Source organism: Pseudophryne corroboree, chromosome 5 (assembly GCF_028390025.1).
Source record: "Pseudophryne corroboree isolate aPseCor3 chromosome 5, aPseCor3.hap2, whole genome shotgun sequence".
NCBI classification, from domain to species: Eukaryota; Metazoa; Chordata; class Amphibia; order Anura; family Myobatrachidae; genus Pseudophryne; species Pseudophryne corroboree.
Window position 1 is genome coordinate 722569660 of NC_086448.1, and position 24949 is coordinate 722594608.

General features: G+C 49.0%; 1 protein-coding gene across 1 annotated transcript in view; it reads right to left on the minus strand.

The window, feature by feature from the left end:
* The window catches only part of IMPA1 (inositol monophosphatase 1), a 51000-nt gene that overhangs the window by 19921 nt on the left and 6130 nt on the right, over positions 1-24949 (minus strand). Inside the window, exons 2-4 of the mRNA XM_063923999.1 lie at positions 21784-21852; positions 12962-13095; positions 6624-6728 (exon numbers count right to left, since the gene is read on the minus strand). Of these exons, the coding sequence (XP_063780069.1) occupies positions 6624-6728; positions 12962-13095; positions 21784-21846 (302 nt within the window). The 5' untranslated portion in view covers positions 21847-21852. The remainder of the gene's footprint in view (positions 1-6623; positions 6729-12961; positions 13096-21783; positions 21853-24949) is intronic.

Consider the following 24949-nt stretch of genomic DNA (forward strand, 5'->3'; position numbering starts at 1 on the left):
CAGATAGAAGGTGGTGTTTGAGCCTCTATTTGAAAAAATAAGAATTTACTTACCGATAATTCTATTTCTCGGAGTCCGTAGTGGATGCTGGGGTTCCTGAAAGGACCATGGGGAATAGCGGCTCCGCAGGAGACAGGGCACAAAAAGTAAAGCTTTAGGATCAGGTGGTGTGCACTGGCTCCTCCCCCTATGACCCTCCTCCAAGCCTCAGTTAGGTACTGTGCCCGGACGAGCGTACACAATAAGGAAGGATTTATGAATCCCGGGTAAGACTCATACCAGCCACACCAATCACACTGTACAACCTGTGATCTGAACCCAGTTAACAGTATGATAACAGCGGAGCCTCTGAAAAGATGGCTCACAACAATAATAACCCGATTTTTGTAACTATGTACAAGTAATGCAGATAATCCACACTTGGGATGGGCGCCCAGCATCCACTACGGACTCCGAGAAATAGAATTATCGGTAAGTAAATTCTTATTTTCTCTATCGTCCTAGTGGATGCTGGGGTTCCTGAAAGGACCATGGGGATTATACCAAAGCTCCCAAACGGGCGGGAGAGTGCGGATGACTCTGCAGCACCGAATGAGAGAACTCCAGGTCCTCCTTAGCCAGGGTATCAAATTTGTAGGATTTTACAAACGTGTTTGCCCCTGACTAAATAGCCGCTCGGCAAAGTTGTAAAGCCGAGACCCCTCGGGCAGCCGCCCAAGATGAGCCCACCTTCCTTGTGGAATGGGCATTTACATATTTTGGCTGTGGCAGGCCTGCCACAGAATGTGCAAGCTGGATTGTATTACACATCCAACTAGCAAAAGTCTGCTTAAAAGCAAGAGCACCCAGTTTGTTGGGTGCATACAGGATAACAGCAAGTCAGTTTTCCTGACTCCAGCCGTCCTGGAACCTATATTTTCAGGGCCCTGACCACATCTAGCAACTTGGAGTCCTCCAAGTCCCTAGTAGGCGCAAGACACCACAATAAGCTGGTTCAGGTGAAACACTGACACCACCTTAGGGAGAGAACTGAGGACGAGTCCGCAGCTCTGCCCTGTCCGAATGGACAAACAGATATGGTCTTTTTTGAGAAAAAAACCACCAATTTGACACTCGCCTGGTCCAGGCCAGGTCCAAGAGCATGTTCACTTTTCATGTGAGATGCTTCAAATCCACAGATTTGACTGGTTTTAAACCAATGTGTTTTGAGGAATCCCAGAACTACGTTGAGATCCCACAGTGCCACTGGAGGCACAAAAGGGGGTTGTATATGCAATACTCCCTTGACAAACTTCCGGACTTCAGGAACTGAAGCCAATTCTTTCTGGAAGAAAAATCGACAGGGCCGAAATTTGAACCTTAATGGACCCCAATTTGAGGCCCATAGACACTCCTGTTTGCAAGAAATGCAGGAATCGACCGAGTTGAAATTTCTTCGTGGGGCCTTCCTGGCCTCACACCACGCAACATATTTTCGCCACATGTGGTGATAATGTTGTGCGGTCACCTCCTTTCTGGCTTTGACCAGGGTAGGAATGACCTCTTCCTGAATGCCTTTTCCCTTAGGATCCGGCGTTCCACCGCCATGCCGTCAAACGCAGCTGCGGTAAGTCTTGGAACAGACATGGTACTTGCTGAAACAAGTCCCTTCTTAGCGGCAGAGGCCATAAGTCCTCTGTGAGCATCTCTTGAAGTTCCGGGTACCAAGTCCTTCTTGGCCAATCCGGAGCCATGAGTATAGTTCTTACTCCTCTACGTCTTATAATTCTCAGTACCTTAGGTATGAAAAGCAGAGGATGGAACACATACACCGACTGGTACACCCACGGTGTTACCAGAACGTCCACAGCTATTGCCTGAGGGTCTCTTAACCTGGCGCAATACCTGTCCCGTTTTTTGTTCAGACGGGACGCCATCATGTCCACCTTTGGTAATTCCCAACGGTTTACAATTATGTGGAAAACTTCCCCATGAAGTTCCCACTCTGCCGGGTGGAGGTCGTGCCTACTGAGGAAGTCTGCTTCCCAGTTTCCATTCCCGGAATGAAACACTGCTGACAGTGCTATCACATGATTTTCCGCCCAGCGAAAAGTCCTTGCAGTTTTTGCCACTGCCCTCCTGCTTCTTGTGCCGCCCTGTCTATTTACGTGGGCGACTGCCGTGATGTTTTATCCCACTGGATCAATACCGGCTGACCTTGAAGCAGAGGTCTTGCTAAGCTTAGAGCATTATAAATTTACCCTTAGCTATATTTATGTGGAGAAAAATCTCCAGACTTGATCACACTCCCTGGAAATTTTTTCCTTGTGTGACTGCTCCCCAGCCTCTCGGGCTGGCCTCCGTGGTCACCAACATCCAAAACTGAATGCCGAATCTGCGGCCCTCTAGAAGATGAGCACTCTGTAACCACCACAGGAGAGACACCCTTGTCCTTGGATATAGGGTTATCCGCTGATGCATCTGAAGATGCGATCCGGACCATTTGTCCAGCAGATCCCACTGAAAAGTTCTTGCATGAAATCTGCCGACTGGAATTGCTTCGAAGGAAGTCACCATTTTTTTTACCATGGCCCTTGTGCAATGATGCACTGATTTTAGGAGGTTCCTGACTAGCTCGGATAACTCCCTGGCTTTCTCTTCCGGGAGAAACACCTTTTTCTGGACTGTGTCCAGAATCATCCCTAAGCACAGGAGACTTGTTGTCGGGATCAGCTGCGATTTTGGAATATTTAGAATCCACCCCTGCTGTTGTAACAGTATCCGAGATAGTGCTACTCCGACCTCCAACTGTTCCCTGGACTTTGCCCTTATCAGGAGATCGTCCAAGTAAGGGATAATTAAGACGCCTTTTCTTCGAAGAAGAACCATCATTTCGGCCATTACCTTGGTAAAGACCCGGGGTGCCGTAGACAATCCAAACGGCAGCGTCTGAAACTGATAGTGACAGTTCTGTACCACGAACCTGAGGTACCCTTAGTGATAAGGGCAAATTTGGGACATGGAGGTAAGCATCCCTGATGTCTCGGGACACCAGATAGTCCCCTTCTTCCCGGTTCGTTATCACTGCTCTGAGTGACTCCATCTTGATTTGAACCTTTGTAAGTGTTCAAATTTTTTTAGATTTAGAATAGGTCTCACCTAGCCTTCTGGCTTCAGTACCACAATATAGTGTGGAATAATACCCCCTTTTCTTGTTGTAGGAGGGGTAATTTAATTATCACCTGCTGGGAATACAGCTCGTGAATTTTTTCCCATACTGCCTCCTTGTCGGAGGGAGACCTTGGTAAAGCAGACTTCAGGAGCCTGCGCAGGGGAAACGTCTCGACATTCCAAACTGTACCCCTGGGATACTACTTGTAGGATCCAGGGGTCCTGTACGGTCTCAGCGTCATGCTGAGAGCTTGTCAGAAGCGGTGGAACGCTTCTGTTCCTGGGAATGGGCTGCCTGCTGCAGTCTTCTTCCCTTTCCTCTATCCCTGGGCAGATATGACTCTTATAGGGACGAAAGGACTGAAACTGAAAAGACGGTGTCTTTTTCTGCAGAGATGTGACTTAGGGTAAAAACGGTGGATTTTCCAGCAGTTGCCGTGGCCACCAGGTCCGATGGACCGACCCCAAATAACTCCTCTTCCTTTATACGGCAATACACCTTTGTGCCGTTTGGAATCTGCATCACCTGACCACTGTCGTGTCCATAAACATCTTCTGGCAGATATGGACATCGCACTTACTCTTGATGCCAGAGTGCAAATATCCCTCTGTGCATCTCGCATATATAGAAATACATCCTTTAAATGCTCTATAGTCAATAAAATACTGTCCCTGTCAAGGGTATCAATATTTTTAGTCAGGGAATCCGACCAAGCCACCCCAGCTCTGCACATCCAGGCTGAGGCGATCGCTGGTCGCAGTATAACACCAGTATGTGTGTATATACTTTTTATGATATTTTTCCAGCCTCCTGTCAGCTGGCTCCTTGAGGACGGCCCTATCTATAGACGGTACCGCCACTTGTTCTGATAAGCGTGTGAGCGCCTTATCCACCCTAAGGGGTGTTTCCCAACGCGCCCTAACTTCTGGCGGGAAAGGGTATACCGCCCATATTTTCTATCGGGGGGAACCCACGCATCATCACACACTTCATTTAATTTATCTGATTCAGGAAAAACTACGGTAGTTTTTTTCACATCCCACATAATACCCTCTTTTGTGGTACTTGTAGTATCAGAAATATGTAACACCTCCTTCATTGCCCTTAACGTGTGGCCCTAATAAGGAATACGTTTGTTTATTCACCGTCGACACTGGATTCAGTGTCCCTGTCTGTGTCTGTGTCGACCGACTAAAGTAAACGGGCGTTTTAAAACCCCTGACGGTGTTTTTGAGACGTCTGGACCGGTACTAATTGTTTGTCGGCCGTCTCATGTCGTCAACCGACCTTGGCGCGTGTTGACATTATCACGTAATTCCCTAAATAAGCCATCCATTCCGGTGTCGACTCCCTAGAGAGTGACATCACCATTATAGGCAATTGCTCCGCCTCCTCACCAACATCGTCCTCATACATGTCGACACACACGTACCGACACACAGCACACACACAGGGAATGCTCTGATAGAGGACAGGACCTACTAGCCCTTTGGAGAGACAGAGGGAGAGTTTGCCAGCACACACCAAAAACGCTATAATTATATAGGGACAACCTTATATAAGTGTTTTCCCTTATAGCATCTTTTTTATATATTTCTAACGCCAAATTAGTGCCCCCCCTCTCTGTTTTAACCCTGTTTCTGTAGTGCAGTGCAGGGGAGAGCCTGGGAGCCTTCCCTCCAGCCTTTCTGTGAGGGAAAATGGCGCTGTGTGCTGAGGAGATAGGCCCCGCCCCTTTTTCGGCGGCCTCGTCTCCCGCTCTTAACGGATTCTGGCAGGGGTTAAATATCTCCATATAGCCCCCGGAGGCTATATGTGAGGTATTTTTAGCCAAAAAAGGTTTTCATTTGCCTCCCAGGGCGCCCCCCTCCCAGCGCCCTGCACCCTCAGTGACTGCCGTGTGAAGTGTGCTGAGAGGAAAATGGCGCACAGCTGCAGTGCTGTGCGCTACCTTAAGAAGACTGAGGAGTCTTCTGCCGCCGATTCTGGACCTCTTCTCGTTTCAGCATCTGCAAGGGGGCCGGCGGCGAGGCTCCGGTGACCATCCAGGCTGTACCTGTGATCGTCCCTCTGGAGCTAATGTCCAGTAGCCAAGAAGCCAATCCATCCTGCACGCAGGTGAGTTCACTTCTTCTCCCCTAAGTCCCTCGTTGCAGTGATCCTGTTGCCAGCAGGACTCACTGTAAAATAAAAAACCTAAGCTAAACTTTTCTAAGCAGCTCTTTAGGAGAGCCACCTAGATTGCACCCTTCTCGGCCGGGCACAAAAATCTAACTGAGGCTTGGAGGAGGGTCATAGGGGGAGGAGCCAGTGCACACCACCTGATCCTAAAGCTTTACTTTTTGTGCCCTGTCTCCTGCGGAGCCGCTATTCCCCATGGTCCTTTCAGGAACCCCAGCATCCACTAGGACGATAGAGAAATATGTCTTGGTTTTGTAAAAGTATGCACAATCGTCTGCCTGCACGATGCCAATTATATAAATGAGAATATCAGACCGTCAGAACACCTGAGGGCGATCCAGGCAATCAGATACCCGGCGGCAGGGGGGTGGGGAGCGAGCGACCACAACTGTCAGGATTGTGATTGGGGCAGGATGTAGGTGCTGGTATTGTGACCGGTTAGAAGAAAGGAGCAGAGTGCAGTCCCAAGGACAGCACTTCATAGTTTGCAGTGTCAGCAAACATAGTGGTTCCTCACCAGAACATGAAAGTAAAAAGTCTGTCTGCAGCAAGCTTTATGATAGACAGTAATATGTGTTACTGACAGCAGCATCACAGGCAAGACCAGCATAGGCTGGTTTCCCATGTTTTGAAGCCATGAACACCACCAAGTGAACCCTTTTAACCAGAATCTGGAGGCCAGGCCCTAGACTGCCTTAAATGAAGACCCTAGCACCCGTCCTGCCCCCGAGAAGACACTGAGTGCCCATCCTGCCCCGAGAAGACACTGAGCGTCCGTCCTGCCCCCGAGAAGACACTGAGCGCCCGTCCTGCCCCCAAGAAGACACTGAGTGCCCATCCTGCCCCCAAGAAGACACTGAGCGTCCGTCCTGCCCCCGAGAAGACACTGAGCGCCCGTCCTGCCCCCGAGAAGACACTGAGCGTCCGTCCTGCCCCCAAGAAGACACTGAGCGCCCGTCCTGCCCCTGAGAAGATAGTGATAGCTTGTCCTGCCTCTGAGAAGATAGTGATAGCTTGTCCTGCCTCTCACAATTACTGGCTTCAGAACTCCTTTCCCGTGTTTTACACAAGACACCTTTTCCTACCTAAACACAAACGTTGTACTGAAGCTTTCACTATCACAGGCTCTGTTTTGGGGACTCTAAGCCTACGGGTCTCTGATACTGAAAGGTACGTAGTGTTCCATGAAGAATAGATTTTGCAGCCCAACAAATATGTTGGAGAAGGACTGTTAGTCATGTGATTTCATTCTCTTTCCTTTAATTTACAGCCGGATTCACAAAGAACCTACCTGTGCACAAAGTTAGTGGTGCCATCGATGGGGTCAATGATCCAGGTTGGGTTATCGGTCAGAGTACATGCCTGACCCGCTGCCACAGATTCTTCCCCGATGAAGCTGAAACAGGGAATAGAACATATTACCCATTTGTAATGTTAATATGTTCCCAAAGACAAAGCATCATGAATGGATATAGTGGGGGGTAGTCAATTGTTTGAAAAGTCAGTTGGGTGTCTGTTTTTTCCTATCTAATAGACAGGAAAAATGAGACACCCAACCGACTTTTCAAACATTTGACTTCCCCCCCCAATATATGTAACCACTGATCTCTATGGGAAGCTCACACTTACAGTATGCCCTTATTTATCAATGAGTGATAAATTTCACTGTGAGTGATAAATTGCACCAGTCAATCAGCTCCTAACTTCCATGTCACAGGCTGGGTTTGAAAAATGACAGTTAGGAGCGGATTGGCTGGTGCAATTTATCACTCACCAGTGAAATGTATCACTCATTTATAAATAAGGGCATTAGTACACATTTCCTTCAAGCGCTGACTGAGCCTGAGAGCAGCCTATAAATTCTTCTGAAAAGTTGCTGCGATTTAAAAATGTTTAAAAATAGTATTTTGGTTATCTACCGGTAAATCCTTTTCTTGTAGTCCGTAGAGGATGCTGGGGTCCACATTAGTACCATGGGGTATAGACGTGTCCACCAGGAGCCATTGGCACTTTAAGAGTTTAATAGTGTGGGCTAGCTCCTCCCTCTATGCCCCTCCTACCAGACTCAGTCTAGAAACTGTGCCCGAGGAGACGACAAACTTTGAGAGAAGGAATTACACAGATAGTGGCAAGATTTATACCAGCTCACACAACATGCACATCCGGCCAACATGCCGGAAAAACTCAGCAACAGCTGAAAACCGTGAACAACGCAGAACTTACCTAGGAACCAGGTAGAACTGAACTATAAAACCAAAAGCAGGAAAACGCAGCGCTGGGCGGGCACCCAGCATCCTCTACGGACTACGAGAAAAGGATTTACCGGTAGGTAACCAAAATCCTATTTTCTCTTACGTCCTAGAGGATGCTGGGGTCCATATTAGTACCATGGGGATGTACCAAAGCTCCCAGTACGGGGAGGGAGAGCGCAGAGGCTCCTGCAACGCTTCTTGACCAAACTTGAGGTCATCAGATGCCAAAGTATCGAACTTGTAAAACTTGGCAAACGTGTTTGACCCAGACCAAGTAGCTGCTCGGCAGAGTTGTACCGCCGAGACACCCCGGGCAGCCGCCCAGGAAAAGCCCACTTTACGAGTAGAGTAGGCCTTTACAGATTTCGGACACGGCAATCCTGCCGTGGAATAGGCATGCTGGATAGTGAAGCTGATCCAGCGCGAAATCGACGGCTTAGAGGCAGGACATCCAATTTTCTTGGGATCATAGAGGACAAACAGAGTCACTTTTCCTATGACGAGCCATCCTCTTCACGTAAATCTTCAAAGTCCTCACTACATCCAAGGCCTTTGAAGTAATTGAGTCAGTAGCCACTGGCACCACAATAGGTTGGTTGATATGGAAAGCCGACACAACCTTAGGCAGGAACTGTGGACGAGTCCTAAGTTCCGCCCTGTCCTCATGGAAGATCAGATAGGGGCTTTTACAAGATAAAGCCCCCAATTCCGACACGTGTCGTGCAGAAGCCAAGGCCAACAAGGTGACCGCCTTCCACGTGAGAAACTTGAGATTGGACTCCTGTAGAGGCTCAAACCAAGCAGACTGCAGGAACTGCAACACCACATCAAGATCCCATGGTGCCGTAGGCGCCACAAAGGGAGGCTGGATGTGCAGAACCCCTTTCAAAAAGGTCTGAACCTCAGGAAGAACAGCCAATTGTTTTTGAAAGAAGATGGACAAAGCAGAGATCTGGACCTTGATCAGTCCCATATCCACCCCTGCTTGCAGGAAAAGGAGAAAACGTCCAAGTTGAAACTCCACCGCCGGAAACTTCTTGGCCTCACACCAAGAAACATATTTCTTCCAAATGCAATGGTAATGTTTAGACGTTACCCCCTTCCTGGCCTGTATCAGGCTAGGAATGACCTCACTCGGGATACCTTTCCGAGCTAAGATCTGGCGTTCAACCGCCATGCCGTCAAACGTAGCTGCGGTAAGTCTTGATAAGCGAACGGCCCCTGCGGGAGCAGATCCTCCCGAAGAGGCAAAGGCCGTGGATCTTCCAGCAGAAGATCCAGCAGATCCGCGTACCAAGCCCTCCTTGGCCAGTCCGGAGCAATGAGGATTGCCAGAACCTTTGTTTTTCTCACGAGCTGAAGAACCTTTGGAATCAGAGGAAGTGGAGGGAACACATACACTGACTTGAACACCCACGGTGTTACCAGTGCGTCCACCGCCACTGCCTTTTTGTCTCTTGACCTGGAACAGTACCTCCGTAGCTTCTTGTTGAGGCGGGAGGCCATCATGTCTATGTGAGGAACCCCCCACCAACCTCCTCGAACACCTCCGGATGGAGGCCCCACTCCCCTGGATGGAGATCGTGTCTGCTGAGGAAGTCTGCTTCCCAGTTGTCTACGCCCGGAATGAAGATTGCCGACATGGTCACCGCATGCCTTTCTGCCCAGATGAGGATTTTTGACACCTCTGACATGGCAGCCCTGCTCTTCGTTCCGCCTTGTCGGTTTATGTAGGCCACTGTGGTCACATTGTCCGACTGCACCTGAACAACCCGATCCTGTAGAAGATGTGCTGCTTGCAGAAGGGCGTTGTACACGGCCCTGAGTTCCAGGATGTTTATTGGGAGAAGTGATTCTTGATCCGACCATCGTCCCTGAAAGGTTTCCCCCAGAGCGACTGCTCCCCAACCTCTTAGACTTGCATCTGTGGTTAAAAGGATCCAGTCTTGAATTCCGAACCTTGCCAGAGGAGTGAAATCCTGGCTTTCGGAGACAGGCGTATCCTCTTGTGCATGTGTAGGCGAGAGCCCGACCACTGGTCCAAGAGGTCCAGCTGAAAAGGTCGAGCATGAAACCTGCCGTACTGCAGAGCCTCGTAGGCGGCAACCATCTTCCCCAGAAGGCGTATGCACTGATGAATTGATACCCGGGTAGGCTTTAGGACATCCCGGACCATTGTTTGAATCACCAATGCTTTCTCTACCGGGAGAAATACCCTCTGTACTTCCGTGTCGAGGATCATTCCCAGGAAAGATGACGGCTCCAGATGAGACTTTGGAAGGTTCAGGATCCAACCGTGCTTCCTGAGCAGCTGTGTCGTGAGCGCGATGGACCGCAACAACCTTTCCCCAGACGACGCCTTGTCCTGTTTGCGGCGGAGAACCATCATCTCCGCCATCACCTTGGTGAAGATCCTCGGTGCTGCGGAGAGGCTAAACGGCAGCGCCTGGAACCGATAGTGATCGTCCATCAGCGCAAACCTGAGATATGCCTGATGCGGCGCCAAAATGGGAATGTGGAGGTAAGCATCCTTGATGTCCAGAGACACCAGGAACTCCCCCTCCGTTAGTCCTGAGATGACAGCTCTCAGAGATTCCATCTTGAATTTGAACTCCCTGAGATAAGGGTTCAAAGACTAAGTTTAGAATAGGCCGTACCGAACCATCCGGTTTTGGTACCACAAAAAGGTTTGAATAATAACCCTTGTTCCACTGCTGAAGTGGGACCGGAACAATGACCTCCGACACCACCAATTTTCTGATGGCCTCCAGAATTGTCCTGTCTGCCAGCAGGGCTGGCAAGCCTGACTTGAAGAAACGGTGAGTCAGGGGATTTTGAAACTCCAGTCTGTACCCTCTGGACACTATATCCAGGACCCAGGGGTCCAGACCCGACGACACCCAGACATGGCTGAACTGCCGGAGTCTTGCCCCCACCTGACCCTCCTCCAGGCCTAGCTGTCCACCGTCATGCGGAGGACTTAGGGGAATCAGAAGCGGGCTTCTGGGTCTGGGAACCTGCGGGAGCAGGTTTCTTTGCTTTGGCACGACCACCTCTGTAGAAGGTGTGCGAAGGCTTATTCTTTCTAGGCCTCGCGGGCCGAAAGGACTGTGATGTGGTTGATGAAAAAGGCTTCTTCGTAGCCGGTGCAGCTGAGGGGAGAAAAGGAGACATATCCGCGGTAGCTGTGGCAATCCACGCATCCCGCGTCTCCCCAAAGAGAGCCTGACCTTTGTATGGTAGGTCCTCCATACACTTTCTGGATTCCGCGTCCACAGACCAGTTACGCAGCCAGAGACCCCTGCGAGTCGAGACGGACATGGAGGAGATCCCCGCAGCCATGGAACCCAGGTCCTTCATGGAATCCACCAGGAACCCTGCAGAATCCTGAATATTACGTAAAAATAAATCAACGTCACCTTTATCCAGCGTAGTCGATTCCTCCTGCAGAGTGATTGACCACCTGGCAATAGCTTTAGCAATCCAAGCACAGGCTATAGTAGGCCGCAATATAGCCCCTGAAGCCGTGTAAATGGATTTCACCATAGCATCCACGTTGCGATCTGCCGTGTCCTTTAACGCGGTAGATCCCGGGACCGGTAACACCACCTGTTTGGACAGCCTGGAGACAGAGGCGTCGACTATCGGTGGGGACTCCCATCTCTTCCTATCTTCCTCTGGGAAGAGAAAAGCCACCAAGACACTCTTGGGAATATGGAATTTCTTTTCCGGAGTTTCCCATGCCTTTTCAAAGATAGCATTTAATTCTTTGGATGCCGGGAAGGTGAGGGGGGGGGGCCTTCTTCTTATCTGTAAAGAAGGCCTCCGCCACTTGTTCCGGAGCCGTGTCCGAAATGTGTAAAACATCCCTAATAGCCTCAATCATCAACTGCACCCCCTTGGCAAGTGATGCTGACCCCCTCAACACATCCCCGTCACCGTCTGCAGCATCAGAGTCGGTTTCCGTGTCATCCTGCATAATTGCAAGTGCACGTTTGTGAGAATGTATCGCAGGGGACCCCGAGGAGGCAGTATCAGACCATACAACCATAGAGGACTGGAGGACCTGAGTGGCATGCTCAGTCCTAGCAACTCTATCAGAAATGTGAGAAATAGTCCCTAGACATGTTTTCACACACCCACCAAACACCCCGCAAACACACAGGGTATTATGTAGACAGAGTTCCCCCCCAAGAATGGCAGAGAGACACAGAGATTGGAGCAAACCCACACACAGTGCTATTAGAGGTATAGGGAGTCCCTAACCAACGCTGTGTCCCTTAATAGGTGACACAGCCTCCCCCTCCTTCTACAACCCCCTGGTACCGTACAGATAGCTGGAGATTGCTCTGAAGGGACCTGGATCCACTTAGTAGTGAGTGCAGGCAGGAAAAATGGCGCTGAACGCTGCAGGGTCGGCTCGGAGGAGACGCTCCGCCCCCTCAATGGCGCTGTCTTCCCGCTCTTTGAAAGATTATACTGGCCAGAGGATTTGTGCTGGCCTGGATCCACAGACCCCGACAGGCTTGTAGTGGTCAGTGTAGGGTCCGGAGCTGGCCCAGGGCACCCCTCCCAGCGCCGCACCGTAGTACCGCTGAGCCTTCCAGGAGCGTGGTTAAGACCGTGCTCCTACCCTCTAGCCGCCCTCTTCACACTGTCCCCCCGCTTGCAAGGGGGGGGCAGTGACTCACTCGCCACACTTCAGCTCCCTGAGGGGGTGGCGGCTGGCTGCCGGGTCGAGCGTTCCCCCTGTGGCGGGGCGCGATCGGACCCCTCTGGAGCTCAATGTCCAGTCAGCGGGGGCAGTGGCTCAAGACCCCGCAGGGCAGGGGCAGTGGCTCAAGACCCCGCAGGGCGGACACTGCTCCCCCCCCTCAGTCCTTCGCTGCAGGGAGACTGTCGCCAGCAGCCTCCCTGTAAAATAACAAACTCTGAAAGAAGAAAGAAAAAGTTTTTCTAAGAGAACTCTGTAGATCTCCCCTAGCTGTGACCGGCTCCTCCAAGCACATTTTCTAAACCGAGTCTGGTAGGAGGGGCATAGAGGGAGGAGCCAGCCCACACTATTAAACTCTTAAAGTGCCAATGGCTCCTGGTGGACCAGTCTATACCCCATGGCACTAATATGGACCCCAGCATCCTCTAGGTAAGAGAAAAAGCCTTATTGTCACAATTTAACACTAAACAAACAAATATCGCCGTGACCCCTGAGCAATACTCAGTGGTAACTTACTTCTGCAGTGTAACATCCAAAAAAACATACTAAATATACTATGCTTGCTGAAAATCAGATTGTACATCATATAAATAGCATATTACGCAGTGTGTATTTAGTCTACAACTATATTTATTCACCCGACACATTTACATACAGACTTGCCTGTGAGAGGGGTATTTCTCTCTGACTGATGAGATTATAATTTCTTCTACTTTCTGGTCTGTAACCGTCACCAGGTCTGCCGGAGAGCTCTTCTCCATCACCGAAATTTCCTCCTTCATTGCAGCGCACACCACCTGCCGAGCATCAGGGCGGTAAGATTAGGATGGCATTTACTAATACTTTATTAAGCTCTTTAACAACCACCACCAAACAATCCATGTGAGATCTGTGACTCACTCAGGGCAATGGAGGAGTGTGATCTCTTCAGCAGCAAACTATACACAATACATTGGCAGGGATAACATAGCAGGCCCCTAATCCTACAAGGTATTGAGATGAAAGATCCACGGTGTCTAGGTCGACACCATATAGTCAACAGGTACAAAAGGTTGACACATTTTGTTTTTTTGTTTTTTACATGTTTTCCCAACATTTGCTTGATTCACTATCCACGTGGACTATGATTGAGAATATTAACCTGTGAGGGTAAACGTTTCGACTGATGGTGGTGACATTATCAACCATTTAAGATTTGACCAAAAAGACCGGAATAAGTTGTGTCGACCTGCCAACCTTACCCACTGTTGACTAACTGCATGCCAACCATTTGGTGTTGACCTAAACACACCCATCCTACAAATACAGCATAAGAGGCAGCCGCTGTGGGGTCTACTGGCTGCCGTTATATAATGCAAAGCCAATAACACCTTTTAAGCACTTTCTTTTGAAAGTAACTTGCAATGCAAATCTTAAGAGAACAGAGCAGAGGTTCCCCCAAACGTGGAGCTGCACTATTTTACCAAGAAACTAGGGAGCATTACTTATTCTTCTTACACAGTATATTATTTAACGTTTCCAAAACTCCTAATCAGCAATTGTTTTGCTATTTCTATTTTCATTTGAAAGACATGGGGTGGGTGGGGGTATTTACACCTAGAGGGGTCAGAGAAATCTGTGTACTTGACTGCAGGAAGATAGGCAGCATCCGGAGTATGAATGAGTGGAATGCAGGATGACTAGTTTCTCCTAATGTACTTACAGGTCTATTTAATACACAAAAGTATGTCTTTTCTCCAGCATTTTAGCTTGAGAAAGCCATACTCCTGTTTTCTCTGTATTTAGTTACGGTTCATGAGACGTGTGTGGAGAAATCCTTTTCATTTCTTCTTATACATTCCTGCAGATCCCATTATATATAATGCATATAATGGGGAAGGGGTGTGTATGAATGGTATTTATATAGGTGAGAGAAGCAAAACATCTCATCTTTATGAGAAACATAGCACCATCTCTGGATGACGTTATGTGCCTTCTTACCTGTAGAAATGGAAGAAGCAGGGAATGGGTAATCTCTTCCCGCTTTCTTCCACCGTCCGGGCGACTCAATCTGCTACCCCTGGCCGTTTCTCCGATCAGTGTTGGGCTGATGGCACCGATGCGGATCTGCACATGCGCAGCCGCAGACCATGCTAACATCTTTTGCAAATGCGAAAGTCATCATGACCCACCCACATTGCTAGAGAAGTAAACAGTATCCCGGCGGGTGGACATAATTTGGGAGTCTCCGAGGCACTCATTGTGAGTCAGCCAGGATGATCCATCATGTAAGTGCTCCTAGAGAATTGATTAGCTACATTCTAAATAATAGTTCAGTCCATAAAATAGCTACCCCTACTGTGTGCCGTTTACAGGTACACCTGCACTCTAGTGGGGCGGGTGACAACAGGGAGGCGAGAGTCACAGGCACGTACACTAGGAAAAAAGTGAAAATGATGAAAAGCAAAGCGCAAGGAAAAATAAGATTTTAAACCTACCGGTAAATCTATTTCTCCTAGTCCGTAGAGGATGCTGGGGACTCCGTAAGGACCATGGGGTATAGATGGGCTCCGCAGGAGATAGGGCACCTAAAAGAACTTTGACTATGGGTGTGCACTGGCTCCTCCCTCTATGCCCCTCCTCCAGACCTCAGTTAGAGAACTGTGCCCAGAGGAGATGGACACTACAAGGCAGGATTTGGAAATCCAAGGGCAAGATTCATACCAGCCCACACCAATCATACCATGTAACCTGGATCATACATAACCAGTTAACCGTATGAACAAAAAACAGCAACGGTCCAAGACCGATTCCAACTGTAACATAACCCTTATGTAATCAACAACTATATACAAGTCTTGCAGAGTTTCCGCACTGGGACGGGCGCCCAGCATCCTCTACGGACTAGGAGAAATAGATTTACCGGTAGGTTTAAAATCTTATTTTCTCTTACGTCCTAGAGGATGCTGGGGACTCCGTAAGGACCATGGGGTTTATACCAAAGCATCCAATCGGGCGGGAGAGTGCGTATGACTCTGCAGCACCGACTGAGCAAATGCTAGGTCCTCATCAGCCAGGGTATCAAACTTGTAGAATTTAGCAAAAGTGTTTGACCCCGACCAAGTCGCCACTCGGCAAAGTTGTAATGCCGAGACGCCTCGGGCAGCCGCCCAAGAAGAGCCCACCTTCCTAGTGGAATGGGCCTTAACCGAATTTGGTACCGGCAATCCAGCCGTAGAGTGAGCCTGCTGAATCGTATTACAGATCCAGCGAGCAATAGTCTGCTTCGAAGCAGGTGCGCCAATCTTATTGGCCACATACAGGACAAACAGGGCCTCTGTTTTCCTAATTCTAGCCGTCCTGGCTACATAAATCTTTAAGGCTCTGACTACGTCCGGGGATCTGGAATCCTCCAGGTCACTTGTAGCCACAGGCACCACAATAGGTTGATTCACATGGAATGAAGAAACCACCTTAGGCAAAAATTGCGGACGTGTCCTCAATTCAGCTCGATCCACATGAAAAATCAAGTAGGGGCTTTTGTGTGACAAAGCCGCCAATTCTGACACTCGCCTTGCCGATGCCAAGGCCAACAACATGACCACCTTCCAAGTAAGAAATTTCAACTCAACCTTGTTAAGCGGTTCAAACCAGTGTGATTTTAGGAACTGCAACACCACGTTGAGGTCCCATGGTGCCACTGGAGGCACAAAAGGGGGCTGGATGTGCAGCACTCCCTTTACAAACGTCTGGACTTCTGGAAGAGAAGCCAATTCCTTCTGAAAGAAAATCGAGAGGGCCGAAATCTGCACCTTAACAGAGCCTAATTTCAGGCCCATATCCACTCCTGTTTGTAGGAAGTGGAGAAAACGACCCAGATGAAAATCTTCCGTAGGTGCATTCTTGGTCTCACACCAAGACACATACTTTCGCCAGATACGGTGATAATGCTTAACAGTCACCTCCTTCCTGGCCTTTATTAAAATAGGGATGACCTCTTCCGGAATTCCCTTTTTTGCTAGGATTCGGCGTTCAACCGCCATGCCGTCAAACGTAACCACGGTAAGTCTTGAAATACACAGGGCCCCTGTTGCAACAGGTCTTCCCTCAGCGGAAGAGGCCAGGGATCTCCTGTGAGCATCTCTTGTAGATCTGAGTACCAGGCCCTTCGAGGCCAGTCTGGGACAACGAGTATCGTCTGTACTCTTCTTCGTCTTATGATCCTCAACACTTTTGTGATGAGAGGAAGAGGAGGAAACACGTAGACCGATTTGAACACCCACGGTGTTAGAGCGTCTACTGCTACTGCCTGAGGGTCCCCGAGACCTGGCACAATACCTCCGAAGTTTTTTGTTGAGGCGTGACGCCATCATGTCTATTTGAGGAGTTCCCCAAAGACGTGTTATGTCTGCAAAGACTTCTTGATGAAGTCCCCACTCTCCTGGATGGAGATCGTGTCTGCTGAGGAAGTCTGCTTCCCAGTTGTCCACTCCCGGAATGAAGACAGCCGACAGAGCGCTCACGTGATTTTCCGCCCCGCGAAGAATCCTGGTGGCTTCCGCCATCGCGACTCTGCTTCTTGTCCCGCCTTGGCGGTTCACATGAGCCACTGCTGTGACATTGTCTGACTGAATCAGAACCGGTAGGTTTCGAAGAAGACTCTCCGCTTGTCGAGTTCCAACACATTGATGTGTAGACATGACTCCTGGTCTGACCAAAGTCCCTGAAAATTTCTTCCTTGTGTGACTGCTCCCCATCCTCGGAGGCTCGCGTCCATGGTAACCAGGATCCAATCCTGAATTCCGAATCTGCGACCCTCCAGTAGGTGAGCACTTTGCAACCACCACAGGAGAGACACCCTGGCCCCTGGGGACAGAGTAATTTTTCGATGTAAGTGTAGATGGGACCCGGACCACTTGTCCAGAAGATCCCATTGAAAAGTCCTTGCATGGAACCTTCCGAATGGAATGGCCTCGTAGGCCGCCACCATCTTTCCCAGAACTCGAGTGCACTGGTGAACAGACACCCTTTTCGGTTTCAGCAGGTCTCGGACCATGTTCTGGATGTCCTGGGCTTTCTCCATTGGAAGGAAGACCTTCATTTGTTCCGTATCCAGTATCATACCTAGGAACGGTAGTCGAGTTGTCGGAATCAACTGTGACTTCGGTAGATTTAGAATCCAACCGTGTTGCTGGAGCACTTTCAGAGAGAGCGCCACACTGCTCAGCAATTTCTCCCTTGATCTCGCTTTTATCAGGAGATCGTCCAAGTATGGGATAATTGTGACTCCATGCTTGCGCAGGACCACCATCATTTCCGCCATTATCTTAGTGAAAATCCTCAGGGCCGTGGAAAGTCCAAACGGCAACGTCTGAAATTGGTAATGACAATCCTGTACAGCGAATCTCAGGAGTTCTTGATGGGGAGGGGGGGGGGGGGGATATATGGGGACATGAAGGTACGCATCCTTTATGTCCAGAGACACCATAAACTCCCCTTCCTCCATATTGGCTATTATCGCTCTTAGTGATTCCATTTTGAATTTGAATCTTTTTATGTACAGGTTTAGGGATTTCAGATTCAAGATAGGTCTGACCAAACCGTCCGGTTTCGGGACCACAAAGAGGGTTGAGTAGTAACCTCTTCCCTGCTGGTTCATGGGAACCCTGATTATCACTTGCTGTATACACAGCGTTTGAATTGCAGCTAACACTACATCCCGTTCCGACGTGTAAACTGGTAGGGCCGACTTGAAAAATCGGCGCGGGGGCACCTCCTCGAATTCCAGTTTGTAACCCTGGGAAACTATTTCTAACACCCAGGGATTCAGGTCTGAGCTGACCCAGACCTGGCTGAAAAGTCGAAGACGTGCGCCCACCGGTGCGGACTCCCTCAGGGGAGTCCCGGCGTCATGCTGTGGGTTTTGGAGTAGCCGGGGAGGACTTTTGTTCCTGGGCGCCTGCCGAAGCAGGTGCTCTTTTGCTTCTGCCCTTACCTCTGGCAAGGAAGGAGGATCCCCAACCTCTTCTGGACTTGTGCGACCGAAAGGACTGCATCTGATAGGGTGGCATTTTCTTTTGCTGTTGGGGAATATATGGTAAAAAATTCGATTTACCTGCTGTAGCTGTGGAAATCAGGTCCGTCAGCCCATCCCCAAACAATACATCACCCTTATAGGGTAGTACTTCCATATGCTTTTTGGAATCCGCATCACCCGTCCAATGGCGAGTCCATAAGGATCGTCTCGCTGAGATCGACATGGCATTGGCCCTAGAAGCCAGCAATCCAATGTCTCTTTGAGCATCCCTCATAAATAAGACTGCGTCTTTTATATGGCCTAGATTTAAGAATATAGTATCCTTATTCATATTTTCAAAATTATCTGTCAGCTCATCTGCCCAAGCTGCAACTGCGCTACACACCCATGCCGACGCAATCGTCTGTCGTAGTACAGCACCCGTATGAGAATAAATACACTTTAAGGTAGTTTCTTGCCTGCGATCTGCAGGGTCCTTAAGGGCAGCTGTGTCAGGAGACGGTAGCGCCACCTTCTTGGACAAGCGCGTCAGTGCCTTGTCCACAGTGGGAGGTGATTCCCAAATCTCCCTGTCCTGTTTAGGGAAGGGGTATGCCATATAAATTCTTTTGGAGATCTGCGGCCTCTTCTCCGGAGTCTCCCAAGCTTTTATAAAGAATTCATTTAATTCATGAGATGTGGGAAAATTAATAATCTGTTTCTTTTCCTTAAACATGTGTACCCCTTGTGTCGGGGACCGAGGGTTCATCCTCAATATGCAAGACATCCCTAGTAGCCACAATCATACATTGAATGGTTTTAGTCACCCTAGGATGCAATTTTACTTCGTCATAGTCGACACTGGAATCAGAGTCCGTGTCGGTAGTAGTGTCTTGTGTTAAGGGACGTTTTTGAGACCCCGACGGGCCCTGTGAATCGGTCCAATCCGAGGAATGACCCCCTGATGTTCCCCTTAATTCAGCCTTATCAAGCCTTTCATGTAAAGATGTCACACTTGCATTTAACCTATGCCACATGCTCATCCAATCCTGAGTCGGCACCAGCGACGGGGACACACCACTCATTTGCTCCACCTCCTCCTTGGAGAAGCCTTTCGCTTCAGACATGTCGACACACACTTACCGACACCCCACACACACAGGGGGTTACCTATAAGGGGACAAAACCCCAACCAGGCCCTTAGGGGAGACAGAGAGAGAGAATGCCAGCACACACCCAGCGCCCAAACACTGGAATATATGACCAGATAGCGCTTTTATATATTTATAATGTTAATCTCCACTCACTGCGTCGCCAATGTGCCCCCCTCCTCTTTTTTTCCAGCCTGTGAAGCTCAGCAGGGGAAAGAACAGGGAGCCAGCGTTTTCTCATGCAGCCTCTGTGGAGAAAATGGCGCTGGTTAGTGCCGAGGATCAAGCCCCGCCCACCCGACGGCGGGCTTCGGTCCCCTCATGATATTGTAAGAAAATGGCGGGGGTCCGTGGATTTACTGTCCCACAGCCTAATCCAACATATTTATGCCCAAATATAGGTTTATTGCTGCCCAGGGCACCCCCCCCTGCGCCCTGCACCCTACAGTGCCTCTTGTGTGTGTGTGTCTGGGAGCAATGGCGGGCAGCTTACCTCATGAAGATCTGATGTCTTCTGCCGCCTGAAGTCTTTTCCTCAATACTCACCCGGCTTCTATCTTCGGCATCTGTGAGGAGGACGGCGACGCGGCTCCGGGACGAACCCCAGGTGAGACCTGTGTTCCGACTCCCTCTGGAGCTAATGGTGTCCAGTAGCCTAGAAGCAGTGCCCAACCTTACAAGCCAGCTCTGCTTCTCTCTCCTCAGTCCCACGATGCAGGGAGCCTGTTGCCAACAAAACTCCATGAAAATAAAAAACCTAACAAAATTCTTTAAAACAGCAAACTCTTGAGAGCTCACTGCTTTGTACCTTCTCCTCTGGGCACAGAATCTAACTGAGGTCTGGAGGAGGGGCATAGAGGGAGGAGCCAGTGCACACCCATAGTCAAAGTTCTTTTAGGTGCCCTATCTCCTGCAGAGCCCGCCTATACCCCATGGTCCTTACGGAGTCCCCAGCATCCTCTAGGACGTAACAGAAAGTAAGAAGGACTGTTAAAGAAAGCAGTATGCAAGAGTGGTGCCAATGCAGAGTTGCATGCCAGTCTGCTGCATCTCCATTCACCCTGCATGCATGAAAATAAATGTGGATATTTGTCTGCGTGCCGTTTTGTAGGCATCTATGTGACCACACCTCTTGGTGGAAGAGATTTCTGCTTACATGCCTTCACTAAACATAGCTTATGTGTGAGCATCGCACTGCAGCCAAGTTACGTCCGCAAACGGCTATGACACTAAGATGTGTACGACTGGGAATCGCCTGTAGATGTGTCCGCTCGGCTACCGAGCATGCCCTTTGCTAAAAATTGCAAGACACATCCTGAAAACAGACTTACAAGCAACACTGAGTGGGCCCCACTGAGCGCTCTAAATAGGCATGCCATAATAGCCCTTTGGACAACTATGATTTACACAGGTTCTGTGGCTGATTAAAACCAGGTGAAATGCATGCTTGATTTTAGGCAGCCGCAGAACCTGTGAAATTCATACTGTAGGTGTCATGGATTAAAGGGCTATTATGGAAAGACTAGCTATAAAGTCTACAGAAACTAAAAATAAACTGTACAAAACTGGCAGAAGTACAATCAATACTATAACCCAGGGACTGCTATTATGGTGACAGCTAGCGAGAAATCCGCGCTGTATGCTATGAAGAAATTCTTTCATAATGTTCCACCGATATTGTTGTGTAACTATTTCTGCACCAGTGCTTCATAAGAACCTTTTATTCTGCTTTTCACCAACGTCACCCATTTAGCCAGTATCCAAAATATTGAATACCAAAAGGACTAAGCTGGTATAAATCATACGGATAAACTAACAATTATCTACTGGATATAAAATGAAACTCATTGTGGTTTGGAAAGTTCATCCTTTATACATGAGGATGGAAAGTAATAGCAAAATTTCTGACACCAGTGCTGAATTATTAAACATATAGGCCCAGATTTATCAAGCCTTGGAGAGTGATAAATTTCCCGGTGATAAAGTACCAGCCAACCAGCTCCTAACTGTCATTTTTCAAACACAGCCTGTAACATGGCAGTTAAGAGCTGGTTGGTTGATACTTTGGGGTCCATTCATGAAGCAGTGAAAAGTGTGGAGAAGTGAGTCAGTGGAGAAGTTGCTCATGGCAACCAATCAACATTGAAGTAACATTTATAATTTGCATACTATACAGTTGTACAGAGCAGCTGATTGGTTGCCATGGGCAACTTCTCCACAGGATCACTTCTCCACTCTTTTCACTGCTTCATGAATAGACCCCTTTATCACCGTGCAATTTACCACTTTCCAAGGCTTGATTAATCTGGGCCACTAGATTCTTCCCCAACGATACGTACTGCGCCAGCTTTTCTTGCAAGCTGAACAGCGAAATCCAGACATTCTTGCCACGGATCGGCCATTTTTACCTAGGAAAAACAAAATACAAATTATTATCAAGTTTGAAAACACAACCTATGATTAAACCTGTATCAGAGGATTCACAAAGATTGGATTTTTAAAATGATTTTTTTTTTTTTTTTTTAAGTGGCAGAAAATAAGAATTTACTCACCGGTAATTCTATTTCTCGTAGTCCGTAGTGGATGCTGGGACTCCGTAAGGACCATGGGGAATAGCGGCTCCGCAGGAGACTGGGCACAACTATAAAGAAAGCTTTAGACTACTGGTGTGCACTGGCTCCTCCCACTATGACCCTCCTCCAGACTTCAGTTAGGATACTGTGCCTGGAAGAGCTGACACAATAAGGAAGGATTTTGAATCCCGGGTAAGACTCATACCAGCCACACCAATCACACCGTATAACTCGTGATACAATACCCAGTTAACAGTATGCTAACAACTGAGGCTCTCAACAGATGGCTCAATAATAACCCTTTAGTTAAGCAATAACTATATACAAGTATTGCAGACAATCCGCACTTGGGATGGGCGCCCAGCATCCACTACGGACTACGAGAAATAGAATTACCGGTGAGTAAATTCTTATTTTCTCTGACGTCCTAAGTGGATGCTGGGACTCCGTAAGGACCATGGGGATTATACCAAAGCTCCCAAACGGGCGGGAGAGTGCGGATGACTCTGCAGCACCTAATGGGCAAACTCTAGGTCCTCCTCAGCCAGGGTGTCAAACTTGTAAAATTTAGCAAACGTGTTTGACCCCGACCAAGTAGCTGCTCGGCAAAGTTGAAGAGCCGAGACCCCTCGGGCAGCCGCCCAAGAAGAGCCCACCTTCCTCGTGGAATGGGCTTTCACTGATTTAGGATGCGGCAGTCCAGCCGTAGAATGTGCAAGCTGAATCGTACTACAGATCCAGCGAGCAATAGTCTGCTTTGAAGCAGGTGCACCCAACTTGTTGGGCGCATACAGGATAAAGAGCGAGTCAGTCTTTCTGACTCCAGCTGTCCTGGAAACATAGATTTTCAGGGCCCTGACTACGTCCAACAACTTGGAAGCCTCCAAGTCTTTCGTAGCCGCAGGCACCACGATAGGTTGGTTCAGATGAAAAGCTGATACCACTTTGGGGAGAAACTGGGGACGAGTCCTCAATTCTGCCCTATCCATATGGAAAATCAGATAAGGGCTTTTACATGACAAAGCCGCCAATTCTGATACACGCCTGGCCGAAGCTAAGGCCAACAACATGACCACTTTCCACGTGAGATATTTCAAATCCACAGTTTTCAGTGGCTCAAACCAATGTGACTTTAGGAAATCCAACACCACGTTGAGATCCCAAAGTGCCACAAAAGGGGGCTGAATATGCAGCACTCCCTTAACAAAAGTCTGAACTTCAGGTAGTGAAGCCAGTTCTCTCTGGAAGAAAATCGATAGAGCCGAGATCTGGACCTTAATGGAACCCAATTTAAGGCCCATAGTCACCCCTGACTGTAGGAAGTGCAGGAAGCGGCCCAGCTGAAATTCCTCCGTTGGGGCCTTCCTGGCCTCACACCACGCAACATATTTTCGCCATATGCGGTGATAATGGTTTGCGGTTACTTCTTTCCTAGCTTTAATCAGCGTAGGAATGACTTCCTCCGGAATGCCCTTTTCCTTCAGGATCCGGTGTTCAACCGCCATGCCGTCAAACGCAGCCGCGGTAAGTCTTGGAACGGACAGGGCCCCTGCTGCAGCAAGTCTTGTCTGAGCGGTAGAGGCCATGGGTCCTCTGAGATCATTTCTTGATGTTCCGGGTACCAAGCTCTTCTTGGCCAATCCGGAACAATGAGTATAGTTCTTACTCCTCTTCTCCTTATCCTCAGTACCTTTGGTATGAGAGGAAGAGGAGGGAACACATAAACCGACCGGTACACCCACAGTGTTACTAGAGCGTCCACAGCTATCGCCTGCGGGTCTCTTGACCTGGGGCAATACTTTTCTAGCTTTTTGTTTAGGCGGGACGCCATCATGTCCACCTGTGGCTTCCCAACGGTTTACAATCATTTGAAAGACTTCTGGATGAAGTCCCCACTCTCCCGAGTGGAGGTCGTGCCTGCTGAGGAAGTCTGCTTCCCAGTTGTCCACTCCCGGAATGAACACTGCTGACAGCGCTAACACGTGATTTTCCGCCCATCGGAGAATCCTTGTGGCTTCTGCCATCGCCGTCCTGCTTCTCGTGCCGCCCTGTCGGTTTACATGGGCGACCGCCGTGATGTTGTCTGACTGGATCAGTACCGGCTGGTTTTGAAGCAGGGGTTTTGCCTGACTTAGGGCATTGTAAATGGCCCTTAGTTCCAGAATATTTATGTGCAGGGAAGTCTCCTGACTTGACCATAGTCCTTGGAAGTTTCTTCCCTGTGTGAATGCCCCCCAGCCTCGAAGGCTGGCATCCGTGGTCACCAGGACCCAGTCCTGTATGCCGAATCTGCGGCCCTCTTGAAGATGAGCACTCTGCAGCCACCACAGCAGAGACACCCTTGTCCTTGGAGACAGGGTTATCAGCCGATGCATCTGAAGATGCGATCCGGACCACTTGTCCAACAGGTCCCACTGAAAGGTTCTTGCATGAAACCTGCCGAATGGAATCGCTTCGTAGGAAGCTACCATCTTTCCCAGGATTCGCGTGCAGTGATGCACCGACACCTGTTTTGGTTTTAGGAGGCCTCTGACTAGAGATGACAGCTCCTTGACCTTCTCCTCCGGGAGAAACACTTTTTTCTCTTCTGTGTCCAGAACCATCCCCAGGAACAGTAGACGTGTCGTAGGGACCAGCTGTGACTTTGGAATGTTTAGAATCCAGCCGTGCTGTTGTAGCACCTCCCGAGATAGTGCTACCCTGACCAACAACTGCTCTCTGGACCTCGCCTTTATCAGGAGATCGTCCAAGTACGGGATAATTAAAACTCCCTTCTTTCGAAGGAGTATCATCATTTCGGCCATTACCTTGGTAAAGACCCTCGGAGCCGTGGATAGACCGAACGGCAACGTCTGGAATTGGTAATGACAATCCTGTACCACAAATCTGAGGTACTCCTGGTGAGGATGGTAAATGGGGACATGCAGGTAAG